This window comes from Colias eurytheme, chromosome 16, assembly GCF_061535395.1.
Source record: "Colias eurytheme isolate Ceu_HAF_F1 chromosome 16, ilColEury1 Martin Lab GWU primary, whole genome shotgun sequence".
Classification (NCBI taxonomy): Eukaryota; Metazoa; Arthropoda; class Insecta; order Lepidoptera; family Pieridae; genus Colias; species Colias eurytheme.
The window spans coordinates 1,600,705-1,622,764 of NC_142995.1; the positions used below are offsets into that span (position 1 = coordinate 1,600,705).

General features: G+C 33.3%; 1 protein-coding gene across 1 annotated transcript; it reads right to left on the reverse strand.

The window, feature by feature from the left end:
- Positions 1-1,288: 1,288 nt before the first annotated feature.
- Positions 1,289-9,038, reverse strand: LOC149901558 (uncharacterized). Its single transcript, XM_090110834.1, has 10 exons — positions 8,880-9,038; positions 8,511-8,624; positions 8,023-8,142; positions 6,791-6,918; positions 5,964-6,096; positions 5,297-5,374; positions 4,729-4,917; positions 4,084-4,350; positions 1,721-1,910; positions 1,289-1,423 (listed from the first exon to the last, which is right to left on the reverse strand). The coding sequence occupies exons 1-10, from the start codon at positions 9,012-9,014 to the stop codon at positions 1,335-1,337; spliced, it is 1,443 nt and encodes a 480-aa protein (XP_089966960.1). The 5' UTR covers positions 9,015-9,038; the 3' UTR covers positions 1,289-1,334.
- Between the last annotated feature and the right edge of the window lie 13,022 nt (positions 9,039-22,060).

Genomic DNA, 22,060 nt, shown 5'->3' on the forward strand with positions numbered 1-22,060 from the left:
CAAAAATCGACTTTAACAGCTTTAGTATAAAAATAAAGTTCCTTTCATTAGATATCTTAAGTTTACTTGCAATCTACAAAAATTGCATACACTTAGTCAATATGTATCGTTCGATTGATAATATATTTTATCAAAATCGGTTTGGTAGTTTCAGAGAGCCACTATAAAAAAAACTTCGTAAGCTTTAATATTTACCTATTTATACAAAGATGGATATTTTTTTGCAATGGAAAAAAGGAGAACAACTAGAGATTGATTGACAATTTTTAAAACTTAAATAATATAATTTAAGGACCAAAACATTTTTATTTAAGATTCTAAATAAAATCAATTAGCAATGTTTTCTATAATAAAGCTGTTATCATTACATCAGAAGTACTTCAACTATAATAGTTGTATATTGTTACAGTAAATAGAAAAATATATAAAAGATAATTAATTTCAATACTGTAAAGAAATAAAATTCATATGACATTTCAATTTTTTCAAATAACATAAAACTTAAAAGAAAAAAAACATCTTTACCTTACAGTATTTCGTATGTCTTTAATAAAAAGCCAATGCTTTAAATATATTTGCTTTTACTCTACCATTAGAGAAAAGGATCTTTACAGGGAATAAAAAAATATTTTAAATACATACATAATAACTTAAAAAGAAATCTCCATTTACTGTAACAATATTGTAATAAAATAAAACACATTCTAAGTGAAACATTTAGTAATATTTCGATAAAGAATCCAATATCCTAATGTAACCTAGATACAAAAATTGCATTAAAATTCAATTATCTAAACTTTATATGAATATCACTATTAATAAAATTACTAATAAAAGCCAAAAAAGAAAAGGGCAGTAATTTTACAAGGTTTGATCTACAATAAATAAATATTTCAGGACAATTTTCACACACGGCACGAAACATACTAAGCTTTCGCTTGTGTTATGGAAACCAGATGGCTGATAAACATACATATATAATTTTAAATAAATACTTATATAGATAATTAACACCCAGACACGGTGCAAACATCTATATTCATCACACATATGGGGCCCCGGGTGGGAATCGAAGCCACGACCTCTGGCTTGGAAGGCAGGGCCACTACCAACCAAACCAACCGGTCAGTCAAATACAAAGCAATACAAAGTAAAATTATATTTTAATTTATCTATTTTATTGAATTCTTTATCAAAATCAATTACCTAAGCAGTTTCATTAAGAACAAAATATATACGTGTATTCAAATAAAAAGTTACTTCATGAGTTAAAATGTTTTAAGTGTCCAAGTATTTTATTAATAGTGATATTCCATACAAATACTCTTTTCCATTTAAAGCTCATATTTTTTCTTCAGTTCATCGATTTCTTCATCGGCGAGACCCTCTTTCGTTTTACAGTGCACCAGGAGTTTATTCACCACTGAAATATATATAAAAAACACGTGTAAGTAGTTATTTAGTAAGAAATAGATATGCATATATCATTATCGTATAATTTAATTGATGTTTTATTTTTCCTAGTATAGTTATAATTCGTCTCAAGGATTTTTGTATTATCTAAAAAGAAAATGAAATTTCGGACACAGAACCAAACAATGAATAGGGGAAATAGGAATATAGCAAGCACTAATAGCGGCCGGCGTGTGTGAACTTGCCCTTATAGTGTGAAACACCCACCATATTATAATATCAACAGACAAACAAACAAACAACGAACCTTCCTTATCGCCATCGGACAGGAACATAGCCAGCGCTGAGAACCTCTTCACACGCGCCAACGCGTGCAAGTAGCGGCCGGCGTGTGTGAACTTGCCCTTATAGTCGTGTAGTGTGTGAAGCACTTGAGATAATACGTCACTTTCTAGAGCGTTCGCGAATATCGATGGTATCGCTGATGGATCTATTATCTGCGGATATTAATTAATATAGCTATTTTAATAGTTATTTTATATAATATTATGCCAGTTGCAGTAGAGTAATACATATTATGATAAAAAAGAAAATAAAATATAGTTATGTCACTCAGAAATAAATAAGCTTTCTTCTGGTGTTAAGGCGCTTTTATTGGTGAAATAGACCATACAAGAACACACACAAATAATTTTTCAGTTCCAATCGACAGTTCGTAATCCTGTTATGTAAATTGACTGTTGAACAAATTTATATTATTTCATTATTTAATGGGGTAAGTTTGTGTTATCATAAGGGTGTTTATCCAGCAATAATGAGCGAGGATGTATAGCGAGGAATGTGTTTGTAAATCACCAATAATATCGCTTTAAACACTAACAGCCGTACAAATAAAAACTTGCTTATTCAAACCTTATGCAATGCATAGATATGATAAGAATAAATAAAGAATAAGGATGTCATAATTTCTTACAAATAAATTTGGAATAACGTCGATGTAACTATGCTCACGCTATGCAATAGGCGCGAAGCGGCAACGTCGCAATTCATTCACAAAATTATGAAAAACATTGAAATTGTCTACGGTTAAGCCTTGGTGCTGTCATTTTGCTGACGCTCGTTTGACTTCGTCGAATTTGTTGTGAAGTTTCATCATACGATGTTCTGTTTATTTATTTTTTAAATATTTATTGGAAATAATTTAAATATATCATTAAATAATTTGGAAAATCCAAAAGTGCACGCCTCATAATTTTTTTTTAATAAATATTTATTAAATATTATTTTTGTTTATTTAATAACAATTAAACCACATCGAATCAGACCCTGAAAAATGAAAGGGTTCTATTCCTGAGCATACTCAAGCGTAAGAGAAAAAAAAGACTCGATTAGTAAAGTATTTCGGTCGCTATCGTGTTAACAAGAAAAAGGATCCGCACATACAGACACACGGACGTCCAAGACAGAACTTTTTTAAACTGTTTTTTAACTAGTTTAAATAACAAAAATGACATCAAAAATATCATGAACGTTAAAAATAGTGTTTTTTCTTAATATGTGTGTGTACGTATTATCTTACAAGTGCAATGTATGATACTTATAGACATTTTAAGTTTGAAAAATCAGATGTTTTGCGCGAAGTGACAGTAGTACCCACCTCAACGCTTCGCTTATGAGGCGTGCAATATGCAAGCAAATGATAGATAACGCTATCCAATATCTGGAGAACAGAAGATAAACCCACCTTGAGATAGAGAGTTGCCAAATAACTGGTACTCAAAACATACAACTCCAGGCTTGAAAGATTTATATTTTCAATGAAAGTGTACCTATATTATTGTGATAAGTTTAGAAATAAGTTTTATGTATGTATGGTTTGGCGCATGTTGTAAATAAATAAATCATTATAATATCAAAAGGGCTTTTCATAATTTCGTATATTTTGACATTTAATACAAAATTTTCCATTTCAATAGGTAGGTACGTAATGAAATTATTAATTTGCTCAACTTTTTCTACTTCTCGTATTACTCACATTGCTATTATCTCAAATTTAGATTGAAAATTGCTTCTAAAACTTGTAAAACACAGCACAATGTACTAAAAGATATGTTATAACTCGGTTATGTCAGACTTATACTAGGGTGGTAGCCGTAATAAGGACGGAATAGCATTAGTATGAATACTTATTACGAAGTTATACTAGGTTACATTTATTTCGTGTTTATTTGTATGATTTTTCCTTATTCTTAGTTTATTCTTTGCATAAAATGTTATAACTCGTTTATTTGTACGGCTGTAAAATTATTGGCTCACACTACTGAAGTTATTATATTTTATCCTCTACCCGACGGTTGCCTGGAAGAAATGGCTTATAGCCATAAGGCCGCCCACTGTATGCCGATTGTATCTTTTATTTTGTGTCGTTTTAATCTTGTATTTCCTATACAGTGAAGAATAAATAATAAATAAATAAATAAATAAATAAACGCATCAGTGATATGATTAGTTTTTTACAAACACATTCTTGGCTACACATCCTCACACATTATTGCTGAAAAAGCACCTTAATGCAATATCATTTTCAAACTAGACTTATAAACTATATTTCCCATCTAGGTAACTGCTAACAAATACTTATTCACATATAAAATAAACAATATTACTTACACTCAAATAATCCCCCCTCGCTTCAGGTGAACCCTTCAAATACTTCCATTCATTCATAAACTGCACACTATTCACTGGAACAATCATTTTATCCACCGATATATTATGAATTATATCTCCGTCTTCTTTTGGCAATATATCTAGCTTAGAATCTGAATTATTGTTAGTATCCCCTTGAGCTAGACTGTCTAGGTCTATTTTTGATACTGCTTTTGGTTTACTACAGCCCAATGGTATTTCTTGTATGGGAATATGTTTCAGTGCTCTCTGAAATAAATAGTATGTATGGTTAATAATTGTGATTGGTATAAATTTTATGTAATTGCTGCATTGATTTAGTTGAAATTTGGTATTTTATACGTAGCATGAGTTTACAGATAATAATATATTCATTACTAGTCTAGAAATCACTTGAACAAAGCAGCAGGCGAAGGTATGTTCAAAGACTTTTTCTGTCTTCATCTTCTTTTAATTTGACCATTATCACAAAATTAACAAAAAGGTTTATAAAATACCAAATTATTTCAAATATTGGACCATGAAATAATAAACAGACTACTGTATTTACCTATTATTCTTATTATAATATAATTAATAATAAAGAAGTTAACCAACATTAAATTTTTGAACACAGATTTTCAATACCTTAGACCTTAAATGCGGTGGTTTCTTCACAGGTTTGATAACGGTAATATTCTCTCCGACGCCATCCCTCCATTTCTCGAGCGGAGTTGGTTCAATCGTTTCTAGTTCCACAACTTTCGGTTGAGCCGTTTTTGTTATCGGTTGCGATTCTATGGTTGGCGTGGTTGATGGAGATGATTTAGACTTCGCCTGAAATCATGCAAAATTGTTGAATTTATTTCAGTTTAGATACATTAATTAATATTATGAAAACATTTCGTTCTTTCATTCTTGGTTAACCATAACAATAGGGTTGGTTTAACCCATTGACCACCGAGCGGCCCGATCGGGCCGAGACACAATAGATTTTATTATTATTATTTATTATTATTGTGTCTGTGATCCGAGGACTGACGGATTAATTTATAAAATGCTATTTAATGAAATAATAGCTTTGAACTTTTACATTTTAAACGAATTTTTTAAACACCACATGTTATATTGAAGACTGATGTTGCTTTATCCAACTAAAGATAATAATAAAAAACAGAAATATGTATTCATTTAAATTTTAAAACATGTTACTCACTCCTTTGGTTCCCATTCTAGCTTTAATTGCTTCAAGCTGGCGTCTTGCTGCCGCATTGTGAGGTTCTAGTTTTAAAACCTATAAAAATAAACATTATTAGAGTTAATTATTAGCAAGTTAAGTGGAATCGAAGCTGCATCGGGAAGCTAAGCTTTTTATCAAGGCTTTGTTTACATAAATAATGTTTGATGATGACATAGTAAAGTAAAGATATTCAGAAATATAAAAGATCAACTTTATAATGTCCTACTTCCTACTAATATTATAAATGAGAAATTTTGTGAGGATGTGTGTGTGTGTGTGTGTGTGTGTTTGTTACTCTTTCACGCAAATACTACTAAACCGATTACAATGAAATTTAGCACACATATAGAGGGTAACTTGGATCAACACATAGGATAGGTTTTATCCCGGATATCCGACGGGAACGGGAACTATGCGGGTTTTTCTTTGAAAACGCGGGCGAAGCCGCGGGCGGAAAGCTAGTATATTATAAATGTCAATGTTTACAAGAATGTATGAATGTATTATATGTGTTTGTACCAGTATGGTTGTAGCTTACGTTATATGTACCTATTAGAATAACACTATAACTGATATGCTTTAGAATGACTCATTTATAATCTCAATAAACATGTAATTACACACTTCAAACAATATAACAAACCTCATTGAGATCACTAGAAGCGGCCCTCAACGAGCCAAGCCGTTCCCTCGCAGTGGCCCGTCTTTGCAATGCTTTCACATACGTGGGGTCTAGTCTTAGTGCCTCAGTGCAGTCTTTTTCGGCTTGATGGAGGCTGAAAAAGTTAAATTTGTATTAAATCTATCTATAATATAAAAATGAATCCCAAAATGTGTTGGTAAGCGCATAACTTGAGAACGGCTGAACCGATTTCGATAATTCTTTTTTTATTATATTCCTTGAAGTACAAGGATGGTTCTTATGTAGAGAAAACGTAAATATGTACCACGGGCGAAGCCGGGGCGGACCGCTAGTTTAAAATAAAATTAGAGTTCTAATAACTACAATTACTACTAAAGAAGTAGCTGGCACATCACATTGCATGTTATCTATACTAATATTATAAAGCTGAAGAGTTTTTATTTATTTATACTCTTTATTGTGCTGCCAAAATACATAAAATACAAACAAAACTTATTCTAAGAGAAAAACAGCACAGAAGGCGGCCTTATCACTTAAGAGTTTGTTTGTTTGAACGCACTAATCCCAGGAAATACTCATCCGATTTGAAAAATTCTATCGGTGTTAGATAGCCCATTTATCAAAGAAGGCTTTGGGCTAACTTGGTTATATATTAAAATGCTAAAACCAACAGAAGTGGAGCACTGAGTGTAAAACCGCGGGGCACAGCTACTTTATTTATAAATAAATAAATATAGTTAAGTGTTTATTTCAAATTTATCAATGTTAATTAATTTTAACTCTAAGGAGTAACTTTTTATTTAAAAGAATATTACAATATAACTCACCTGTCTTTTTTGAGATAACACAAGCCTCTATTTGCGTAATAAATAGCGTCATCTTTCACAAGCTCAATAGCTCTCGAGTAACAAACTATGGCTTCCGACCATTTCTCTTGTTTCACAAATGTATTACCCTGAAACAAGAATAATTCTATTTTTATTACAAAATGCTATAGAAAATCCAGAAACCTTAAAGTAATCTGTACTAATATTATAAAGCTCAAGAGTTTATTTGAACGCGCTAATCTCGGGCACTACTGGTCCCATTTGAAAAATTCTTTCGGTGTTAAATAGCCCATACATCGGAGAAGGCTATATATATCTTGGCTTGAACAGCTCAGTTAATCCTACTAATATTATAAATTCGAAAGTTTGTGAGGATGTGTGTGTTTGTCTCTCTTTCACGCGAATACTATTGAACAGATTGCAATGAAATTTAGCACACATATGGAGGGTAACTTGGCTTAACACATAGGATAGGTTTTAAATCCGAAATCTCACGAGAACGGAAACTATGCGATTTTTTCTTTGAAAACGCGGTCGAAGCCGCGGGCGGAAAGCTAGTTATTTAAATGTTTTTGTTAAGGCACAAAGAAGGTTGTTATGAAGAGAAAACACGAAGAAGGGGCAATAGGGCAGAACAATGTCTGCTGTGGTAGTAAAAATATTGATAAAAGTATCTAAATTTGCCAAAAAAATAATTAAGGTTCTAATTACTCTAGAAATATAATTTAAATTCACAAATTATAGATAAGTATTTAAATAAAGAGATAAAAAAATTAAAGGATATAAAAAAATTATTACTCATTCGCAGAATATTTACAAAAAAATTATAACAGTTTTATATCAACAGAAATATCTTTATGTAAAGTAATATAAAGTTTTTAACATTGAATCTATCATATTATTTATTATTTAACTTAAATATATCTGTAATACAATTAATACTATTATAATAGCTCTTTTTTACATAAAGACTAATTATCTTATTTGCTCAATAATCCTGTTACCTAGGTAACCACATTGATTAAACGCATAGTTACATAAAGAAATACATGAAAATAGCATACAGTGATATATACTTGATACAGTGATAAACAGTGACATTTTTTTCTTCGTCTCCACCGGGAATCAAACCCAGGACTCCTCCCGGAAATCCCACGGGAACGGGAACTATGCAGGTTTTTCTTTGACTGCGCGGGCGGAAGCCGCGGGTGGAAAGCTAGTAAGTATCTTACCCTCTCTTTCTCATACTGCGCTTCCTCTCTTAGTTTCTCCTGCTTGTCTTTCTCACTGTGCTTGCTATCGAGGGACGCTGGCCCCACATCTGCCATGTCTACTTCTTCACATGCTTTTTCCTGGAATTAAATATATAACTTCTCTTTATTTTTGTTAATATGGATATCTGATTTATAAATCTCTTGGTTATCTTTGTTTGTTAGACATTAAGGATCAGTTAATTGTCATATTCTTAAATGGGGTAAAAAAACTTGAGCTGACTTGCTTTCTATGAGAGCAATCATCAGTTTAAGTTTTGTATTAAAAACCCTCCGTAATAAATGCAAGTTGTTTTAGAGCTATTTGGATCTTTTAAATACATAATTCCATATTAAAAATAATAAGCTACTTTATTGAAGACACTCTTGATTATTATTCACATGCATAACAAAGTGAAGCACAATGAAATTACAATACAATACATACAATGAAATATTAATATTCATACCACATCAAATTTTTCCCAAGCCTTGTAGTCAGCAGCGGGAATCCTCTTTTCTTGTTTCTTTTTCGACACAACCGGCCTTTCTTTTCGGACTTTACTCCTCACAGGTGGGAGATCCTAGTCCAAAAATGTTAAAATTTATTAACATTTATCCTATTATTGCCTACTAATGTCGATAAATAGAAAAGTACTAGGATAAAGAAACACAAACCACCGTTAAACATCCACCTACATAAAGAGAATACCAGATACATTTTTACTAGTATAAAACTGTGTACTAGGCTCGAATAACTAGTTCTCAATTCCTATTTTATACAATATACGTAGGGAGTGCGAAACAAGACTAAAATACGAGCATAATTTACAATGAACCTGCTCAAACTCGCCGTTTAGTGCGGCCTCTTTACGTTTCATCTCAGTTTCCCAGTTTTGGAGGTCCGTTAGATATGACTGTAAAGATTTCACATTATCCCTGGCCTGCCTTTGTATTTCGAAAGCTTTTTCCATTTCTATTGCAACAAAAAAGGGTTTCTTTACCTGCTTGATCGATTTTTTTCGGTTGTCAACCTCAACCTCAAAACAAAATTCACGTTGTCATGGCGCTAGTAACAACTGATTGAAGTTACGTTCAGAAATAAGTAGTCGTTCTGTAGTTGACAGTTGTCATTTTATGTTATTTTGAAGAAACTTACATATTATCAGCGATATCAGCACATTAGCTATTAAAAAATATATTTAAATAATGTAACGTATATTATTATAATGTTATTGATAACTAGTTTCCTAGCATTTATTTGAATACCTACTGATACCTTATCCGGGTCCACACGACACAAACATAGAATAATTAATTATGTAAGTTGAGCATACTTGAAAGTCTGTTATTTATCCAACAAGTAAAGACTGACATAATTTAATAAATTCAAATAGGTAAAAAGAATATTAACTAGCAGAACTTATTTCATTTTTACTCACATTTTTACTCCAAAAGTGCTTTCAGAACATAAACAAATTTATCTAATATTTGCAACGAGTTTTAATTTGATACGAAACACAAAATGTTATAAATTAATAAAAACTTTCGCGTCAATATTATGTTTGTGTTGTGTTGACCCACCATTAGAATCTATCTAATACATATTATAAAGGCGAAAGTTTGTAAGGATGTATGGATGTATGGATGTATGGATGTTTGTTACTCTTTCACGTAAAAACTACTGAACCGATTACAATGAAATTTAGCACACATATAGAGGGCAACTTGGATTAACACATAGGATAGGTTTTATCCCGGAAATCCCACGGGAACGGAAACTATGCGGGTTTTCCTTTGAAAACGCGGGCGAAGCCGCGGGCGGAAATCTAGTAAGACATAATTTATTATCTGTAGGCAAAATACCCGCCAAAACCATAAAGTTAAAAGTAAGATAAAAAAAAATTCTTCTGTTTTAGAATCGTTTTCGATTTAGTAACTAGTTACTTAGGATGTTTAAAATTTGTTTGTTTAAAACAATAATTTTTGTAATTTGTTTAAAATTTGTGTAGTGCATTAATAATTATTATTGATACTGATAGTTTTCCTTCCACTCTCACCACTACTACGACTTTGACTTGTGTAAGTATGCATTGCGCATTAATTCCATTAATTCTTAAACCTTCGTACTTGGGGCTTTAGGTCGAGAAGAATAAGATAATAAAATCGAATTCATAATAGTTATCCAAGAGTTTCATATTTAAATATTATTTTGTGAATGGAATGTTAGTGTACCTAACTACAATAACTAGAAGTTTCCTTGTGGATTAATGTACCTAGTAAGTACATCATTGTAAATTTGTACCTACCTACTTACCCACCCATTTAATTTAAATAATTTAAATAAAATATAATAATATTGTTATATTGATTCGTCTAATAAATCTACATAAAGATAATAAATGTTATCTTTATATTTCTTCGATAAAAAGCTTGATCGATGCGATTATTCGTCAATAAAATGAAAATTACTTTCAACACATTATGTATTCAAATTAGCTTGACTAGATCAATATCTAGGATTGCTATTAGCTGACATGACCTAACCTGTCTTCACAAAAGAAGATCGATAAAGCTTTTATCGCCCACGGCTTTCTATTGTTAGAGCGTGCATCGATAATGTGGTCATTTTATTGGAAATGCAGTAGGTATTGTATGTTTTTGCAAAATATTTATAGTACCTAGTTACTTAATAAGTATTAGACAATTAGGTATACTTATAATAAAAATTTGGAAAATCCAAAAGTGCACGCCTCATAATTTTTTTTTAATAAATATTTATTAATTATTATTTTTGTTTATTTAATAACAATTAAACCACATCGAATCAGACCCTGAAAAATGAAAGGGTTCTATTCCTGAGCATACTCAAGCGTAAGAGAAAAAAAAAGACTCGATTAGTAAAGTATTTCGGTCGCTATCGTGTTAACAAGAAAAAGGATCCGCACATACAGACACACGGACGTCCAAGACAGAACTTTTTTAAACTGTTTTTTAACTAGTTTAAATAACAAAAATGACATCAAAAATATCATGAACGTTAAAAATAGTGTTTTTTCTTAATATGTGTGTGTATGTATTATCTTACAAGTGCAATGTATGATACATAAAGACATTTTAAGTTTGAAAAATCATATGTTTTGCGCGAAGTGACAGTAGTACCCACCTCAACGCTTCGCTTATGAGGCGTGCAATAATTCGTGTAACTACATCGATTCTTTAGAGTTTACATGTTTTCACTTTCGATCCGTAGATAGTGTAAAATCTAGATAAGAATATGTTTGGCGTTATTGTACCTATTATTTAAACTGTTTGAGATTTATGAGAGACCAATAATTACCTTACCAATTAGTAATTACATTGTTTGACCGCCTCCTCGGTACAGTGGTTTACGCGTGAGCGTAACACCGAGGGGTCCTGGGTTCGATTCTCGGTGGAGACGAGTAAAAAAAAATGTCTAGGTCTGGTAGGACACAGAAGGCTGATCACCTACTTGTCCCTAAAAAAAATCGATCAGTGAAACAGATGTATAATGCATCTGCCCCTTACCCCACTAGGGGACATGGGACTTCACTAATTACATAGTTTGTGTTTCAAATTTGTTTTTAGAAACACAAGCGAGCAGCTTCGCGAGGCAAAGGCTGAGAAAAACGCGTAGGTAAACCACGTTCACATGACCTAAGTTTCAATATTTTTCTTTTAATCATTTTCTTTAAACAAAAATACAAAAAATACTACGATCGTGAAACTACGTACCTATATAGTTATTAATAGAATTAAATGAAAACATCCGTGTTATCCTATTTCGATCATCATTAACAAAAAGTGACTACTGAATTCTATACGAAATATCTATTATTGATTCTAATTAGCCGTATAGACCGGACTCTCAGTGGAGTTTCGTTTGCAAAAATACCGGACCTAAATCTGACTTCTGATATAATATATTGTATAGATCCCAGACATCCTATAGACAGATGTTGCCAACCAGTTTTGTGGTCCCCCTCTCCCCACAACGGTAATTAAATATGGCAATTGGCATACAAAGAAAAAAATAAAAATTTCCAAAACATGCCGCGTGGGGTATCAAATGAAAGAGCTTATTGAGTAGATCACGAATATATAGCATACTATAACATTTCTTACACTTTCTCTAAGATTTTTTAGAAAATTTACGAAAATGGTCCATTTTTAAGTTAACTTTAAACCACTATAGATTGAAAACTCATGAATATATTTTTTAAATTATTATTTTAAATAATTAACAATAGTCCATTGTTTACGATTCAATAGTTCGTACAGTGAAATAGTTGCATGGGGGAGGCTAATAGCGGACCTAAATCTGACTTCTGATATATATTGTATAGATCCCAGACATCCTATAAACAGATGTTGCCAACCAGTTTTGTGGTCCCCCTGCCCGCACCCCGGTAATTAAATATGGCATACAAAGAAAAAAATAAACATTTCCAAAACATGCCGCGTGGGGTATCAAATGAAAGAGCTTATTGAGTAGATCACGAATATATAGCATACTATAACATTTCTTACACTTTCTCTAAGATTTTTTAGAAAATTTACGAAAATGGTCCATTTTTAAGTTAACTTTAAACCACTATAGATTGAAAACTCATGAATATATTTTTTTAATTATTATTTTAAATAATTAACAATAGTCCATTGTTGACGATTCAATAGTTCGTACAGTGAAATAGTTGCATGGGGGAGTGGGGGAAGCATTCAAAGATGGCGAGTATATTTTCAAGTTTAGAAGTGGCTGATGAAGTTAAGAGGCTGATTCAAGAATGTTCTGCCATATATTTTTCATTCTGTCAAACACAACGACAGTGCAGAGATCTAAGCCCTGACACCGATATTTTTGTATTAGGCCTTTATTTCTGGCATAAACTTGAAAATATACTCGCCATCTTTGAATGCTTCCCCCACTCCCCCATGCAACTATTTCACTGTACGAACTATTGAATCGTCAACAATGGACTATTGTTAATTATTTAAAATAATAATTAAAAAAATATATTCATGAGTTTTCAATCTATAGTGGTTTAAAGTTAACTTAAAAATGGACCATTTTCGTAAATTTTCTAAAAAATCTTAGAGAAAGTGTAAGAAATGTTATAGTATGCTATATATTCGTGATCTACTCAATAAGCTCTTTCATTTGATACCCCACGCGGCATGTTTTGGAAATGTTTATTTTTTTCTTTGTATGCCATATTTAATTACCGGGGTGCGGGCAGGGGGACCACAAAACTGGTTGGCAACATCTGTTTATAGGATGTCTGGGATCTATACAATATATATCAGAAGTCAGATTTAGGTCCGCTATTTATGCAAACGAACATCTCCTTGGAGCCTGCTCTAGTATTTATTTAAAATGATGTCATTATTAATTAACTGTATTGAATCGAGAATATTTTCATTGTAGTAGATCATAGATGTTCTTGAATTTTTTTGCGCTGTTTATTGATTTATTAGTTTGGTAGGTAGGTATATTGCATAACATTCTAGGTATCAACTGAATTCGTGCATCCGTTAAAATGTTTACATAACATTGACTCAAGCTTTATGTAACGAGACTTTGAATCTCTAAAAATAACTTATGTACTAATTTAGACTGTATTTGTACAATAATTTTATATAGATCCGACCACCTGTTTTTGTGAGAAAAAGTAACAAACATTCATCCGTTACGAACATAGGTACATGGTTACATAATTAGATGTCTGCCAATGTTTAATAATATACAAGTTTTTTTACAAACATCGATCCTTATGTACCTTAACTTGAACGTGAACGTTTTTGACCCTTTCGACTCGCCCCATCTTATATCGGAATAAACTTGAGTTGCATTAATTTCCCTCTATATTTACATATTTAAATTTGAACAGATGAGATATTTCAATAATAATCCTTCATATTCTAACAATACCATATAAAGTATAGTAGGTACTAAAATTTTATTAATGCACTTTACTTCAGCGCCAAAACATCCCGATTATAAATTATTCACAAACATGACTCACATTAAATCGTCGATTCAAACAAACATTCATCATGACCAATCATGATATTTGCATAATCATACGACGTGATTTCAATTTTGTAACAAAATTACCTTCCCATCGTAAATTCGCACAAGGACGATGGTCCACATTGATAATGGTATTACAATTAAAGGGATCCTGGTCTCATGATCTAAATGTCTAATGATCCTGTCCTCCTGTCTAATGATCTAAATATCAAGGCCAATAAATGTCGAGAAAAGTGTATTTGGAAATTGCAAACGAGTGAGATAGAACGCGATGCATTTTTCGACTGTCATGCGAGTCAAGTGCAGTTCTTCGGTACGATTTTATTTTTGGTTTTCAGTAGACGTATTGTAACTCATTTTACGTAAAATTCTAAAAGTTACTTAGGTACGTCATATAGTTTCAACCCCTAGAACAATGAGCTTTACTGAACTTTTGAATGCGAACAAAAAAAGCTCTATTAAAAAGCGCGGCACAATAAACACTTTTTATTAGCTTCTTTTTTGAAAGATATACTTTGTCATGCGAGTCAAGTGCAGTAATTATCAGTAGTTTGATTTTGAGTCGAGTTACAATAAAAAATATCAAGCGGACAATCATTGATCAAATCTATCGAGGTCCAAAAACAAAATGTAACCTTACGACCTTTTGATTTAAAGTTGAACATGAAATAATCAGGGAAGATATAATTACGTTGATTAAAATATATATAATTTATGATTACACCAGTATTTATTCACGATGATTAGTACTGAATAAGCGTCCAAAAGCTGTCAGGTTAAGGTCACATGCGCTCAGTTTAAGTGTTTCTATTCGATCACGAAACCGATACATCGATTTAATAACGTAATTTGGTTTAAAAGTATGTAATTTACTAAATTATGGGCGGGTGTGAATTTGTATTGCGGTAGTGAAAATTTTAGGTTTGGCTCTACTTGTACTTTGTTTTAAAGGTTATGACGTAGTTGGCGTTTTGTTATCGTAGATTTTTTTTATTACGATTTTTTTTCTATTTTCTACTATAAGGGAAACTTAAAACGCTTTGCAAAGTGTAATCTATGCGATATTTTATACATATCAAGTAATATCTTATATATTATTTAAAGAGCCAAGATTTGTGAAATGTTGATGCTCTAGCAAAAATTAAAGAATGCAGAAGAAAATATTATGTCCCCAATGTCATAGATATTAGATACGTACTTAGTATTATCTGTAATATACGTAAATTTCTACGATACATTCTACGCGCTTCGTAGAATGTATCGTAGAATAAATGAAGATACCTTCATAATGCCATTGTGCTGGAATTATTTTCTATTCAATGTATTTAGGTAATATATTAAGAATGTATTTAGATCCAAGCAACTCATTGCCGTTCCCAGCATCATATCTATCTTCGGTTTGACCCTACTAAAGATAGAAAATGCTATCTATCTTTTGTTCTGGCGTCCCAATAAGCTTACTAGCGATAAGCTAACCTGTCTCTGATCGCTGTCTATCGTCTGGAGGACTAACTGTTTACTAGAGGTATATTTTTCTCTTTGAATTTGTCTATTTGAGCGTCCCAATAACGTTTTGTCAGCTTTCTCACAGAGCGTAGCATGAGTGTCGTTATCGACGGTGCCTGCTCCGACCCTAAGCCTGTGAATGCTGGTGTCCCACAAGGTTGCGGTCTGTCTCCCACTCTGTTCCTTCTGCATATCAATGATATGCTGCTCAACAGCAGCATTCATTGCTATGCAGACGACAGCACTGGTGATGCAGTTTACACCGGCCGTAGCAATATCTCTCAGGATCGCGTCATCGAGTACCGGAACAACCTCGTGTCTGAAATTGAGACTTCTTTAGACGTAGTTTCTAATTGGGGTCGACTAAACTTAGTCGAATTCAACCCGAAGAAGACACAGGTTTGCGCGTTTACCGCTAAAAAGCTTCCCTTCGACGTAACCCCTATTTTTCAGGGCACTCCTCTCTCAGCCACAGCTAGTATTGGTATTCTCGGTCTCGAAATCTCGAGTAACGTGCAGTTTTCCTGTCATTTGGAAGGCAAAGCCAAGTTGGCTTCTCAGAAACTTGGTGTGCTCTTTAGAGCGGGACAGTATTAATTCACGTCGCACCATCGCCTCAAGCTTTATAAGGCGCAAGTCAGGCCGCACATGGAATACTGTTCCCATCTCTGGGCCGGGGCACCCCAACAATACCTCCTTCCATTTGACCGTATTCAAAGGAGAGCTGTACGACTCGTTGGCGAACCGAGTCTCACCAATCGGCTTGATACTCTGGCGTTGCGAAGAGATATCGCGTCCTTATGCGTTCTCTACCGCATTTACTATGGGGAGTGCTCTGAGGAATTGTTTGGAACATTACCTGCAGCTGAGTTCCATAACCGTACAGCCCGCCACAAACAGAAATACCACCCTCACCACCTTGACTGCTGGCGGTCGACAACTGCGCGCTTTAAACGGAGCTTCTTTCCGCGCACAACAGTCATATGGAACCAGCTTCCTTGTACGGTGTTCCCGAATGGTTACAATCTGGGGACCTTTAAGAAGAGAGCGTATTCCTATCTAAAAGGCCGGCAACACACTCACAATGTCCCCGGCGTTGTGGGTGCTCATGGGCGACGCTGACCGCTTACCATCAGGCGTCGCGTCTGCTCTGTTGCCTCCTCTCTCATAAAAAAAAAAAAAAAAAAGCTGTCAGCCAGTAATGGCCGTTCCAAATATCGTATCTATCTTACGATAGATGGAACCTTACTAGCTATCGGAGATAGCTGTCTATCTATAACCGTAGTTTGAATATTGGGAACGGCCATTAATAAATAGTTGACGTTACCCTCTTTAACCTATCCTCTACTACTTCAAGGAAATTCAATAGTAGCTGATAACTTGCATCATATCGATCATACTTCTATGTTACATCCAGGCGCGGTCCCAGTCTGAAATTTTGGGGGGGGGGGGGGTCACGAGGCTGGAAAGGTATGCTACCCCACCCCCCCCATGGATTTATATTTCGCAAGGGATTAATAACAGTTTTAAACGGAACTTTAGGTGTGCAAGTGACTCCGATACGCATTTGGCCAGTTTTTTTTAATATTTTGTACAGTATAAGATTTTTTTCTAATTTATCGAGTACGATTTTGGGGGGTCACGGGGGACATGACCATGTCCCCCGTGACCACCCCCCTGGGACCGCGCCTGGTTACATCTACATCATAAATAGTTGATAATAAAGTAAATCCATTAAAGAAAAGCTCAGCATCACGTTCAGAGTAAGAATTGTTTATGATTAGCGTGTAGCAGCTGTCGCTATAACTTTACGTCGTGCGATACGTCTTCGCGAACGCTCTTATACAATATCTAACTTATAGCTTTTGGTCGAGTGGTTAGTATTTAGATTACAAAAAGAGAGCTCTGGTTCACTTGAAAGTTAGGTATGATAAAAAAAAATGTTTTTGGAATTTTACGATAATTATTGTAGTAGTTACGAATTTCGAAAATTGATGCAAAGGACATGCCAAGGACAACAACAAAAATATAAATAGTTTTATTACCTATTTTAATATTGAAATTGGTAAGGTAACGTTTTATATAGTTTTATGGAAGAAGATAATACGAATACACAAGAGTAAGAGACTGCATAGAGTTTAAAAAAAAAATTTCAAGATTTTATCCCCAAAATATTATATTAAACATTGTAAGCGTCTCCTTAGCAAGTTTGCAACCAGCTTATTACAACATAGAGTCCAAAAAATATCAAATTATTTTCCAAAACTGTATCACCAATCCAGTACCTAATTAAATCAAGCAAACGTCAATTGCAAAGCAAAACGTGCGATTTACAATCGTCCGCCGTGAGAATATGGCCAATCACGCTCCACGGAAGCTTTGTGAACCCTGACCTAAAACTGCGTTAAATAACTATTTTAATTTTAATTAAATTCGTGAAAATGTAAATGTATAATCGAATTGTAATAATGGTAGCATCTTCAACTTACTACCTAGTAGTTACCTACTTATCTACTTAGTAGGATATTATGGATTAAAAGATAAAACATAATATCTACCACGGATAACATACCTAATACTATACTAGTAATATCTATCTATAGGTACACTAAATTTCTAAATGGTTCAAGTAGGTTTTTTTTTATGTGAAGAGCAGGCAAACGAGCAGATGAGTCATCTGATGGTAAATGATCATCGTCGCCCACTTGCACCCACAATACCAGGGGTATGGCGAGTGTGTTGCCGCTTGTACGCTCTTTTCTTGAAGGTCCCCAAATCGTAACTCATTGGAAACACTGCAGGCGGGAGCTGATTCCAAATTTCGGTAGCACGAGGCAAAAAGTTTCTTTTTTTTCGTAGTTTGCAGTACAAAATAATTTGTCATCTGAATGACTTCTGGTTGTAGGACAATGATGTAGGAAATTCAAATTCAAATTCATTTACTTTCCAGCAAACATGGCATAGAAAGATGTAACAGTTCATTTTTTCAGCAGGTTTAGCCGTCATTAACAGCATTCAAATTTTGGATTTATGTGCCAATAGATTTAACAGAAATACAAACTTTTGTTGTGAGCAATGAGCATGCTGCATTTATCTATTGAATATGAGTAGAATTAGAGAGACGTTATTTTTACTTTACTCTATCAAAATAATAAATTATTGTAAATATTTATCTGACTGTACATCTGCGTTATATAAAAGTCTATAACTCATCTTAATCAATAAATATTATCATTTATAAACACATTAATTTAAAATAATACCGTTCGATGACCACAAACCAGTTTTGTAGTTTATCTTATTTAATTAAGCGTACATCGAAGTTAGGCATGTGCTCTCAACAAATCATTTTTAATCTATAATCTGATCTCAAGAATAAAAAAAGTGAATGGAATGTTGGCGCCAATATTATATTTCTGGAATCCAACTATGCAATAAACGTATGTTTTTAATATGTGAGCAAATTATGAAGTGTTAAAAGTAATTTTATTTTATAAAGTACATAATATTTAGTGAGAAACAATATATACTTAAAAATGTCACGTTTTTACAATACCAAATACAATAATCACGATTAAAATGCCTTGATTAAAATACCCTGTGGTATGTAAAAGTTAAAAATAAACTCAAAAGATGGGTCAATTAAAATTACAACATAATTTTAATTAAGATTTCAACACATGTGTTTATGTTGAGTTCAGAAAGCTTTCATTGAGGTATATTATATCAATGATTTGTTCTATAATTAGATTTTTATTATGTACTAGCGGTCCGCCCCGGCTTCGCCCGTGATACATGTTTACGTTTTCTCTGCATAAGAACCATCCTCGTACTTCAAGGAATATAATTAAAAAAGAATTATCGAAATCGGTTCAGCCGTTCTCGAGTTATGCGCTTACCAACACATTTTGCGATTCATTTTTATATATAAGAATAAAAGTACAAACATTTAAAACCAAAATGTTAGAGATTCGATTGTTTAGCTAGGATTATAGGTTGCTTAGCGCTCCTCGTGAACGATATTTTTGTTTTCTATACCTATGTTTTTTTACAACTTCATTGCTTTCCTATATTCTTCATTTTAATTGAACCTGTTCAAATACTTCCTAAAGCTGTAATTAATTCTGAAACGTCATGATAAAAGATGAATAAGATTATTGAAACTGTCGAAAAGTCATTTTCCAAATATTTTCCTCACCTCTATCCTCAGTAATGCTAAGATTGACAGTAATGGGCTGTCATATCTAAAGCTTTATTCAAATCAAATTCAAATCAATCGCTACTTAGTGAAGCGTGAGTCGCCCGTCAGGTAAGGTTACGTGAGTCACAAAATTACGTAGCTTTAGGGTGACAAATCAACATCGAGCTATGCTGCGCTGTACTGCGTTGTGCTGTGCTGTGTTTCTTAAGCTACGTTTTTTTAACAATTAAACGATGCTGCGCTGTACTGCGCTGTGATGTGCTGTGTTTCTTAAGCTACGTTTTTTAACCTTCCTATACTCGCGCGTTGGTCTGTGAGACCGACGAAACACATTTTCGTAATTATTTTTATGAAGGTAAATCCTGTGAAGTCGAGTTCCTTGCTAGTTTCCGGATTTGGGGCTAACTTCATTTTAGTGCACGTCGCGTGGTCGGCAGAAGTTCACGTGTGTGTGCGATTTTTTTTTTGCATTTGGCGCCAATCGGTCCATGAGACCGACGCGAGTATAGGTGCAACTTTTTGTGTAAGTATTAATATTATATATTTTGTACATTTATATATTTTTACAGACTTTGAATTCTTTATGAAGTATGTATAGTAAAATATATGTATGAATGTTGCTCTAAATTATATTTTGGCCAATTTTTTAGGCCATACTTCATGTCAAAATGAACGATGATCAAATCAGATTGTTGCTGGAAGAATCAAGTTCTGGTTCTGCTATGAAGACGAAAATGACAGTGAGGTGGAAGACAACGTGGAGGTACAAGAAGAGACATACGAAACCGAGCAAGACGATGACAATGAAGAGATATCTGAGGAAAAACACAGTGAAGTTCCAGTGATTTTTACTTGGGAAAAGATGGACAGACAAGGCTCAAAACTAAGCCAAACATAGATAAATATTATGTGCTTTGATATGATTATTATTATTATTTAGAAGTTTATTTTGTTTTGAAAAAGAAGTTCTGTTTTTAATTTAGTTTTCCCTAGTACTTAAGAAAAACATCTCAAATTCGAGGACTGATTTGTGATAGACTATAAGTCAATAAAATAATTAATAAACTAAGTATGATCAATACTATTTTGTTTCAGTACATCCTAAACAATCTAGCTCAGTATAAAGTAATCAGCAGCTCGTGTAGTCGTTTATCTCGTCAATTATGACCCTATTTTCAAAAAAACGTAAACATTACGACATAGTTGAATCCGATGAAGATGAAAGTGAAGAAGAAGCGGATATGGATATTTTATGTGTTATTTTGTCGTTAAAAGAGTCCAGTCACGGTAGCTTGTTACCTCACACCATACGTGAAAAAAAAAAGGAAAATTTTAATGAATTTAATGCGGCGATGGAGGGGCACTCAGCGTGCTCCAAACCTAGCATAGCTCGACACAGCGCATATGGCAGAGCTCCATAAAAACATAGCACAGTTCGGCACAGCGCGGCTCAGCACGGCGGGTAGCGCGCCTCGCTCGAGACTGCTGCGTTTTTAAACAGAGCGTAGCCTCACACAGCGCAGCACAGCATGGTTTGTTTGTATCCTCATTAAAATATTAGACGAGCGAGTTGACCAAACACAGCACAGCGCAGTACAGCGCAGCATAGCTCGATGTTGATTTGTCACCCTTAGACTTAATTCTTAGTACTTTAATATTATGTATTTTATTTAAAAGTAAATGTTCTGAATATTTGTATTTGTATATTTGTATTTTGAGGGTAGGTTAGAAAATATGTAGAGGATAGCATAAAATAGATTTCACTGCATTTCTATTAAAAAAATTGAATTCAATTACATTAGTTAAGTATGTAGATTATTTTTTTATTGTCACGATCCGAATTCACCATAGATAGTTAAATACGGTCAAATTCCTAAAACGAGATAAGGAAATTAAGATATTATACGCCAAAACGAAGTTAAAAGAATTGAATGCATATTATATTCATCTATAGGTACATATAATAAATCTGTAGAAGGGTCAATTCTGTACATTGAAAATATTGAAAAAATAAATAGCAGGGGGTGTTACTGGATCGATACCAAACCCAAATATGTGATTATAAAAAATTTTTTGTCTGTCTGTCTGTCTGTCTGTATGTGAAGACATCACGTGAAAACTAACGGTTCGATTTCGATGAAACTTGGCATAATAATTATACCTTATTATCCTGGGCGTAAAATAGGATACTTTTTATCCTGAAAAAATGCGAAGAAAAAAATTATCTTAATTTTTCAGTTTTATCCATAGACTTTGTTCTG